The following is an 11,047-nucleotide window of genomic DNA, read 5'->3' as shown; positions in this document are numbered from 1 at the left end:
GTCAGTGTCATAACTGAGAATGTGTTAAACAGAACAATAAGGACTGTCCTGTGCATTTAATAATTAACCATTTGTTCACATTATCTGTGCGTACACACAAAAGCTACAATGATTCCTGAATGCGCGATCTCTACGTAATAAAAGCCTGTCAATAATTTATTAAATTGGAAAGCTTTTCCATGTAGTGCATTGTCAACACTTTCATTTCAAGTGCTTCATTGAATCGCTTGCCCTTAATTGTTTATATTCACAGACAAATTTGTACTGAATTTGCTGACTAAAACATGCCCACTAGCTTGATTTATCACATCCTGCTGCACTAGATGAACATCATATTTGCATTAATGTATCAAATTTGATATAAGTTAGAAAACTGCTCATTGAAAACAGCTCAAATATCACAAAAACCAAATCAGCCTTGACAGTGAAAAGTCAAATTAAGGGCTGAGAATTTCCACACACACTATATACTTCCAAAGTTACTGACAGCACTAAAGGGATTGTAGTTACAAAGGAAGTATTTTGAGTCATTATATATATGAGGATGATATGACAGGTCATGAAACATGAACCTGCCAAGTCATCCACCTCACATCCTCGCTGTTCCCTAAAATCCTAAAGAAATCCGTAAGCTAATTTAAGTCATTCTCCTTTTCAAACACACAGCTTTATTTTTAGAGCCTTGTTGATGTACGGTGTCGACTTGGATAACCCATATCAAAACTAATGCTTACAGTATTTAAGGCCATCCAAGGTTTAGTCTTAATTTGTGTATGATATAATATAATGGTTTAAAGGTTACATTTGTACCACTGCATTACTTCAGAGAGAAGGAAAGCAATGTTCAGTATGTGCCTGTTGGGGGTGCTCCTGTAACACCATTTCTAAACCATTGAAAGGTCAGGGATCACCATGTTCCCTTAATTTTGAAATGAAACAGAGACATAATCATATTTTAGATCTTCTAAAATACAGCTTTAATAAATTGGTTATAAATACATCTTGATTATATTACATCTTAATGTAGGAGAGATTGAAAGAGACATGCATACATTTTATGACTGTTCATTTCATGAAATAATCTATTTCAGAAATAAATAAATAAATAAATTTCCTTCTGCATTCTACAATTGTAGTCAGTAATTATATTCATAGTTTCATAACAGCTCTGGTCATAGCAAAACTAGTGTGGTTTACTACAAGACAAGTGTCATCAATGCCCACATACTGTGCTCATACATGGCATATGATTTGAAATATTGTCATATATATATATATATAGTATGTTTGTGTTGGAATTTTGGTCCGTCAAAAAATGTGTATTAATAGTAGTAGTTACATTCACTTTAGAGTTAAAATATGGGACCATAAAAAGAGGGAAATCTATTTTTGTGTATCATACATGCAATCATCAGATTTCCCAAATCTTTTGGAATATTAAACTGAATGTGCAATCTAATGAAGCAACTTTATCTGTCTTTGCCCAAAATTATTAAGATTATTAATGCTACTTATGTCTTTAAACACTGTGTCTTCTTCAATGCCCTTCAATTGTCTCAGCTAACTCCTATTACACCAACTTTACTAATAATGCATAGTGGCAAAATTATAAAGACACAAAAGATTTTTGGTCATTTTAGCCTAAAAAATCAAACAAACAAAACAGCAATGCTAGTTTGCATAGTTATGTCTTCAATGAAAATATCCAGCCTATTAGTATATAAAGGAGCTGAAATCATAACTGTTCTAGAACATGGCTTCTTTATCTCTATAGGCTAAAGCGATTTCAGTCACATGAAATGCACTTCAAACTTACCAGGCCAAACAACAGAAATGTGTGACCAAATGTTGTTCATAGATTTGTGAATGTATTTAGTCCTTTTAAACATTTGGGCTAACGGTCTTACATAAACTCACTCACTTTCAAAATGATACTGATTTCACTGTGACCTTTCATGCAGAGTCTTTGAAGTTGCTCCCCACCGAGCCCTGATCCAGAATGCCCTGGAGCACACGGCATTAAAAGGGGCTTGCTGGAAGACAGATGGCCCAGGGAACATGCCCCGCTCGCACACCTGGGCACAGATCACCCTGAAAGGGTGTTGTGCCCTAAAGTGAAATTCAGCTAGCATTATTCCTTGCACTGCAGTTGGCCTCACTGTGTTTAACAGAGAATTAAATGACTTTATATATGGCTATAATTTTATCAGCTAAACAACAGTGCCACCTTGTGGTGAGACATAAATTACCATTGAAAGATGAACATTAAAAACAAAAGCTGAACTAAGATTCTTCAGAACTGGCCATTATAAATAGCTAGGTTTTAGAGAGGATTAATATTCAGTTCTAATCCACAAACTAAACTAAATTCCTCCTATATTCCTCCTCAAAGGTTTGGTTCCTTTTTCTCAGATATACAAAGTTTTCAGATAAACTTAAAAATATTACAGTAAAATATAACTAAATTAAAGGAAAAAAAGTGCTTTTGCTCTCACTCTCTTTGACATTTATTCCTCTACTTTCAAAACCCATCACTTACCTATTCTGTTTGTGCTCTATACAATATAAACAGCCTCTTCAGTGGCCTCTGAAGAAGACAAAGGCTGCCCAAATATACAACAAAATTAGCTGTGCATACATTGCATATCAAATTGACATCCCATAGTTATTAGAGCCTAACATTGTGCCTACTATATGTGAAGGATAGATATCACAGGTCCAAGTTTAATCACATGTCCATGTTGAAGGCCCTCATTAGGAGGTCCAGATCTCCCACACTGGCTGCCTGGAAAAGTTCTGGTTGGTTCATGAGGGAGAGGGCAATCCGCAGAGCTGCCCAGATGTTGCTGGACATCACCTGATGACTCCTGCTCTTTCTTTGCTGGTGCAGAGCTGTCAGGAAGTTGTTCACTGCCTCCCTGCAAGAGAGTCAAACATGCTAATGTAATTTAAAAAAAAATGTTTTTAGCCTATTTATATCCACACTAAGGAGACAAACAGTTCTTTCCCATTAACCCATGCTCAGTGGTCCGGTTCATTACCGATGTGCCCCTAGGTTGATGCAGCTGATGCCGAGGTTGTATCTCGAACGGATGAAGCCTGGCTGGAGCTCTAGAGCTCTGGTGTAGGCCTCCACTGCCTCCTCACTGCGGTCCCCATTTGCCAGTGTGGCCCCGAGCCGATTCCACAGCAGATAGTCCTACGAAAATACAGAATTGGCAGAGCAAAGGACAATCAAGGACATGGTTTTTATGGAAAGTTTTAGAGAAAAACAAATGTTTAAAAAATGGAATTAAACACAAGAACGCTAACAGTAAATTCTATAGTATTATTTTATTCTGCATTATAAACACTGGGGATAAATAATTATTATATAATATATCATATCATAAATAAACTTTATTTCACTAGCACCTTTCATGCAAAGTATTCATACAATGCAGCTCAAAGTATTTCACAACAGAAAAAGCTTTACTTCACATAAAACAAGAAAAATACCATAATATAACAAGATTAAAAATGAAACCCAAAATTCTTCAAAAATGTAAAGGAAAATCCTCCTGTGTTTAGTTCCTGTTTCCTTTGTTGTTATGGTTTCTAAGTATGTTCTATTTTTTTTCTTTGGCTACTAATTATGTTCCTCACCTGTGTCTAGTTTAGTTTCTCATTATCCTGTGCATTTATACTGCTGAAGCCCCTTTCTCAGGATACTGTATACAAATTAACAAATTAGCTTTACAGATCTTTATTGGAAAGCCTAAATCAGTACTACGGGGAGACTGGAAGGACAGTTGATCATCCTTGCAGCATCAAACCATGTATAAGCATGTGTGCTCCAGGACTTGTTTAAAAACTTGCAAATGCCTTTATATAAAAATGTGGTAACATCTCACTGCAATAACTGGCAAATCTGGTGCAGTCCATGAGGATGAGATGCACTGTAGACCAAAAAGCAGCTGGTGGCCACACAAGAAACTGTTATTGTTAGAGTTACTGTTTTGATATTGAACATTTTCTGTTTAAATTTATAACAACCCTTCCCCCAAGTAAATGTTTTTTATGCATGAACTACTAAATCAATGTGTATAACAGATAGCTGTGATAATTTTTTAACAAGATTACAATGCCCAAAGTGCTTTTTGACAGCCCTGTGAAACTAATAGATCTGTAGCTTGTGATAATAGGACCTGGCTCACCTCAGGTCGGACAGAAAGTGCAGCATTAAAGGCATCAACAGCTTTGTCAAACTCTGAGCTGAGGTTGAAGAGCACACCAAGGCCTGTCTGAAGATCAGGGTCCACTCCTTCAGCGTTCTGCTGCACTGCTTCCTGATACAGCTCCAACACCTCCACCAGCTGAGAGCTGCACACACACACACACACAAACCATTAGAAAAACACTGAACAAAAGTGAAAAATAGGCTGGGTGATATGATGATATATATTGTGGCAATAATATAAATTGTCAACCAATATTAATTTTGCTATCTGTGCAGGCTTAAAGCTATCAACATTTTAGAGAAACAGAAACAAGACTTGCTTAAAAGTGAACTCAATTTGGCAATTGCACACTGTCTGACAAGTGGGTTTCCTAAATGGGCAAATGAAAATGTCAAAATGGCAAGTATTCACACAAACACAGTTGATTATGTTATATTGTTACCTAAACACAGTAGAAATGTTTTATCAATATATTGTATCCATGCATTAAATCTTAAAGTGACAGCAGCCTAATATACTGTACCTGCTGCTGTTTGTGCCATTACTGTTAATCAAACAACAAAAGAGGAGAAAATCACTCATTGCTCTTGACAGAATAATTTTCATAGCTTTAATAAGGATAAAAATGAATTAATTCAATGACAACTATATAGTGTTTTATTGTTTATTACATTTCTATAGTATATCGTGCTAGAATACTACTGCTAGACATAACGTATGTATGTATTTGTTATAATGTTTGTCATTTGTATCTTTGTTCTTATTTTACTACTGATTGTTTAGTAAGTCTAATATATTTTCTGCAGTATTAAAACTGTTATTGAAACTGGTAACAAGAACTGTGAAATTCAACCATTTAAAAATTTGGTATCATATTTCTAGTAACAACCAAAAAAATGTATTAATTGTGATATAAGACTTTGGTCATAACTAGGGCTGGGACTCGATTAAAAAAATTAATCTAATTAATTAGAGGCTTTGTAATTAATTAATCGAAATTAATCGCATTTTAATCGCTGATAAATATTTGACCTGACAACAGTGAGAAGTATTTTTTTTTTCACATGGATTTATAGTATACCATTGAATAATGACTGAATACATAAGCTTAAGCAACAAAATATTGTTTATTTTTGTTCAACCAAGTCTAGCAGACCAGTGCAATTTTTGCCATGAAGTGTAGCAATAGCATATTTAGAAACAATTTAGAAATAGTTCATTTCAGAAATTCAGGAAGCTTATAGGTGCTGGAACCTTCTGTAAAGTGTTTTTTAAGTAAAACACAATACTGTCAATTACATTCAGAACATTGGAAACCCTGACTATTAGAAAACATCTCTCTGTTGCTTCAGAGGCCATAACATACTAAGTCCAACTCTCAATAACTTTGGCCAAAACAATAAAGAGTTCAACATAAAGTGCCAGTTGCACCAACAAAATAATACATAGTTCAACATAAAGTGTAAAGTCCACGTTAGCTGATATATGTTTTGCGTTGAAGTGATACTTGAGGCTCGATGTGCTGCTGCGGTGATATGCGAACGCTAGTTGGTGCTCCAGTATAATCGGTCCGCCGAAACTCATCCAGTGAGAAACGTTCCCCGGTGCAAAAATAAATTATTAAAAATGCGGGAATTTTTTTTCTGTAATTAATTAATCTTAGTTAACGCGTTATTTTTTGTGTAATTAATTAACCTCAATTAACGCGTTAAAGTCCCGGCCCTAGTCATAACACCTTCTCCTAATTTTAATATTTCAGTTAGTAGTTTTATCCACTATGCCACACTACTCCCACCTTTATTAAAACTGAAAAGCAAACTACAAGCATATGCTTTATATATGCACTAATTAATTCACATGAGTGAATATGAATCATACCATCCGAGAGTGGAGATGGGGGATATTGAGGACCCTCTGCGGCGAGGCAATGGGGAACCATCTAGAGGGCTGCGGTCCTGGAGTAGATGTCTATATCTGGGGTTGTATCTGATCCAGCGGTGGAGAGCCTCACAGGCTTCGGGCTGCTGTCCTGTGTTGGTCAGGCTCACTGCCAGGGCCATCAGGGCCTTCAGATTGTTTGGGTGCAGTTCCAAACATCTATTTGAACAAAGACAGAACATGGCAAAATAAAGTGAGTTGCTGAGTTTGGGGTGGGACTACAGTACCTGTTTGTCCAAAAAAAAAAAAGCAAAAATGTGTTATGAAAACAATAACTGATTCTGCGATTCGATTTGTTACCGCTAACTGTGCAAAAGTTCTCTTAACATATTTTGCAAATATAAGACATTTAACTCTGCATAAATAACAAAACCCCTATTATTGTCTACTCACCTCTGAAGACAAACAATGGCTGCCTGCTCATTCTCATTCTCTGCTTGTGTTGTACCCAAAACCTGCCAAGCCTTTGTAGAGGGAAAAAATGCACTCTTAGTTGAAATAAACGTCACAAAATTATTAGAGCAAAACAGAAATAAAAAGACTTGAACATATATATATATATATATATATATATATATATATATATATATATATAGGTTTGAAGGTCAGTTTTCAATTAGTGGGGCTGCTGGTTTTCTAAAACAAATTGTTGTTCCCACTCTTTATGTGCTTGGCCAGTGCATTTAATGGCATGTCACTCTTGGGGTGATGGCAGTGGACTTTAATGTGGCTTTGATTCAAGTTAAACAGATCATATTCATAAGCCATCCCAGAGGTTTACACCATCTGTCTGGCATCGCCTTGGCTCATAAAGCATGGAAATTTCATTAAATATTTGATGGTGCTGACTGGGCAATAATGAGATATACCAGGGGATGTGAAGAAGAAATGGATTTGCGCTGGCAATCACATATGCTTGCTTTGGGCACTGAAAATATTAAGTCAGTTACTAATCAATTTTTTTGTTTGTGAGGTGATAAAACATTCTGAGTAATCTGTGTTGAAAACAAGAGATGATTCTGTTCTGACGAATATTCAGGGAAACACATGGCTAAAGGAGGTCCAGGCAGGTCTTGACTACATAACGGTTTAATATCACTTCGCCGAATGATTTCAGTTATTTCAAAGGTCCTTGAACCAAAATCCACAAAGATACTGACCAAGCAAATAACTATAATAAACAATAGGATAAAAATGACAAACTATTTACACGTTTTAATATCTAAAAGTGCATACTGTCTTAATCCAGTTCTCTCCTATACAAAAGCATACACATACATACAGTAGACATTCATGTACTCACATTCACACCCCTAGTAAAAATAAACGTATGCTATATTTATTTAAAATATATTTATTTCATACCAAGTATACAAATCCACTAACCTATTTACTGACATATCACTTAATCCCACCGGTCATAGTAGTGACTGTAAAAAAGGTTTTCATTTAGAAAGCTCTAAAAACCTTACTGTCTGATGTGTTAGTGTACTTCCTGCAAATATGGAAAAAATAAAGGGTCTCAATTAAATATGTGCAGTTTCACGTGATTAGTGCAAATTGTCACATGACCAGATAAGTTTACTTCCTGTTTGCACCATGATGGCCGCATTAAAGCTCCAAAACTGAAGGCTAGTAAAGTGTCTTAACATAAATATATGACAAAGATGTTTAGTACACGTGAACTTTAGTGTGTCTAGTATAAATGTATGCATTCACATATATTTAGTTTTGTTGAGTGTGGTCATAGAATGAGTAAACATGCTGATGGTCAAAATAGTGACCAGTGCGATAACAGTGAACTTAGATATACAATATAAATCTAATTGGAGTTGCTAGTGAAAATGACAATGAAATGTTTCAGTGACAAAATATTCAAATGTTACAAAAAATGTACAATAATGATGTTGTAATACTCTAAGCGTTAATATATAAAAAGAAATTACGTCATATTTTACAAAAAAAAAACATTTAGCTTTTTGTTTTTTTAATCTCAGTGTTCCTATCAATGTTGCATAAGTTTTTTTCTGCATAATAGTAAATCTAGAATGTGATCAAACTGTTTAAAATAGCTGGGTTAAGATATCTAACCATTTTTATGACTGCAGAAATGTTATTTCAGTACACACATTATCCCACCGGTCACAATTGTGACCAAACATAAAATACATTTTTTCACACACTTTTCCAAAATAATTGTAAAAAAATAATTATTGATTATTTCAAAATTTCAAAGGGTTACTAATGACACATCATTTGGATATTTTCATGTCTGGGAAAAATTTGGGATTAAATGGGTAAATTAATACAAATTATAATTAAACTTAATTTGAAGTATTTATTTATTGCATAATGCACATTTTATAATATTATGCCTAAAATGTGTTTTAATGTCACTGTTATTAAGGATTGTGTGATCTCTGTATAATCTTTAAATGAAAGTACATTCAAATACATTTTTGTATTATTTTTCCTCACTAGGGACAGAAACAAACATGCAGAGAAGCTTCTAGTTTTAGACATATATTATAATATCCATATATTTTGCATACAAAATAATATAAATAATATATATATATATATAAATACACACACATGCATGAATATATTTCAGAATTTATATATTTTAAAATTTGTTCTAATGTCACAAATAATTCTCTCATGATTTACTGGGCTTTACACGATTCTTTTGTTATGGTACTTGTGGATTGCAAGGATTGCCTTAATTGCAAAAGATAAATAGTGAACCATCGTTCTGTTTTTTTTTCACACTTTTCTCTGTTTAATGAATTCTGAGATTGCCTTAATAGCAAAAGATGCAAAGCTGCCTTTGATTTTGACGTACAGTAGTACTTTACTGAAGAGCCTACAAGACTTCACACGCTAAAATGCAATGTAGGCCACTTGTGAAGTTTTGGAAAACAGTTACTGTGTAAGGAAGGTAATACACACACACACACACACACACACAAATGCTCAATAAATGTCTTTTACCTCTGAGTCTTGAGGGTCTTGTTGGATGGCTGCCTCCAGTAGTAGTACAGCGCTGTTCAGATCCCCATCTCTACATTTCTGCAGCCCCTGTTCATAGGCATTGGTGTAGTCTTTGTAAGGGTTACTGGTATGGAAGTAGTAACCCTGCAAGCAATAGGCCAAAAACAAGCTTAAAGAAAACAATCAAGAGTAAATATGATTATTTCAGTAAAACACTTGAGAGCAGGTCTTATTGTAAGCATTTCATAAATCTGAAGCAGTAGATGGTGGTGTGTTTATAATTAGATCATGCCGAGGTCTTTAATATTGCAGTGAAAAGCACAGTCGGGCTAATCAGAGGCGTGGGGAGAAGAAAAGGGCACAGGAACTCACACTTCAAATGATCCACTGCAAAGCCATATGCCCAACATTCACACCATCCAGGACAACAATAAATACAATGAACTAAGACTCAAATGAATGCAACAACAGATCGATTCATTTTGCCATAGACTCTTTAAAAATAACTATTTAAAATAGTAAACATCACATTAAAAAATAAAATAATTAACACTGGGTATTCAGCTCCAGTTAAGCCAGAATAATATATATATATATATATTAATAAATAGCAGAATCGCTGTCCAACACCCACCAGAAACACCATAACGACTACAAAGAAATGCCCTAGCAACTGGAGGCTGTATCTCTAAAAGAGCTGTAGCACAGGCAGAACAGTAGTTTTTGGCTGTATCTGAACATTCTCTATCTGTTTGGAAGCACACAATGACGCGGCATAAGAGAGAATTTTAGATGAAAGACTGCATTATCCAGCATCTGGAGTCTATAACCTTTGAAGTGATAATCTACCACTGTATCAGTTCTGCCATCATCGAAAATGCAATACAGAAGGCAGTGATTATTAAAATACATTCATGTGGTGGTTTGGAACAGGGCTTTGATCAGTTAACAATGAATATAGTGGTTTCTGTTGGTTAAAGGTGTTTTATGTATTTTATGTTTTTCAATACTAATTGATAAATATAGCACATGTTTGCAGTTATTCAGGAAATATGCAAAGTCCACTTACTTGTTTCTCTAAAAAAAACAATCCTACAGCCAGTTATTCTACTTTGAAATGTGTATTCCATGTCGGAATGTCTTTTTCTGTTTAGGTCTGTTAGATTCCGCCCACTGTCAATTTATTCAATAGTATTTTGGTACCCTGGGCTGCCAGTTGGTGGAAGACACAGTATATTGCAGCCATGGAAGCCAGCAAATGAACTGGGTCAGAGATTGCAGATTCTATCCAACCTAAAAAGCCTCAGCATCCATCTAAAAAGCTCTATTTATTATAAAAACCTTTGACCAGATATCAAAAGCCCCGCCTGACACGTTGACAAGGTTAAATCTTTGTGATGTAGAAAAAAATGGGTGGTTTTGCATTTTTGACACCCTTTTTGGGCCACCTTAGTTTTAAGGGAAAAATACATGGCAATTGAGTTGAATGATTAATTTTGGCACATAGTTTGTCTTTAAGCATATTAAGAAATGGCACAAAGACATGTTAACATTAAAAAAAAACTTGATTTACCACCACAGAGGATGTTTAAAATTAGTTTAAAAAAAAAAAAAAAACATTAATAATCATTCATTATTTTAAAGACTTTAAGTCATTCGGAGATCCTATTGGAATTTGCTATTGGGGGGGGGCAGCCCGTGGTGGAGAACCACTGATGCAGAGCATTCTGATTGGCTGAGAATACCTTTTCAGTGGGTGAAAAGTTGAACGGAACCAGGCCTTCACTGTCAGGGTCCTCCAACCAGTTCCTCCGTGCCAGCTCCTCCCACTCTGCCTGCATTTTATCCCAGAACTCAGTGTCTGACTGTGGGAGACAGTTTAACAGCCCTTTAGG

General features: G+C 35.2%; 1 protein-coding gene across 4 annotated transcripts in view; it reads right to left on the bottom strand.

The window, feature by feature from the left end:
• Nucleotides 1–963: 963 nt before the first annotated feature.
• The window catches only part of LOC127950737 (PEX5-related protein), a 99,907-nt gene continuing 89,823 nt past the window's right edge, over nucleotides 964–11,047 (bottom strand). For all 4 annotated transcript variants that reach the window (XM_052547965.1, XM_052547962.1, XM_052547963.1 and 1 more), the window contains 7 exons: nucleotides 10,898–11,017; nucleotides 9,153–9,296; nucleotides 6,552–6,622; nucleotides 6,099–6,317; nucleotides 4,197–4,362; nucleotides 3,042–3,199; nucleotides 964–2,918 (listed from right to left, as the gene is read on the bottom strand). In XM_052547965.1, coding sequence (XP_052403925.1) covers nucleotides 2,729–2,918; nucleotides 3,042–3,199; nucleotides 4,197–4,362; nucleotides 6,099–6,317; nucleotides 6,552–6,622; nucleotides 9,153–9,296; nucleotides 10,898–11,017 — 1,068 coding nt within the window. In that variant the 3' untranslated portion in view covers nucleotides 964–2,728. The remainder of the gene's footprint in view (nucleotides 2,919–3,041; nucleotides 3,200–4,196; nucleotides 4,363–6,098; nucleotides 6,318–6,551; nucleotides 6,623–9,152; nucleotides 9,297–10,897; nucleotides 11,018–11,047) is intronic.

This window comes from Carassius gibelio, chromosome B2, assembly GCF_023724105.1.
Source record: "Carassius gibelio isolate Cgi1373 ecotype wild population from Czech Republic chromosome B2, carGib1.2-hapl.c, whole genome shotgun sequence".
NCBI lineage: Eukaryota > Metazoa > Chordata > Actinopteri > Cypriniformes > Cyprinidae > Carassius > Carassius gibelio.
Note: the sequence above shows the minus strand (reverse complement) of the source record. Positions and strands in the feature narration are given on the sequence as shown.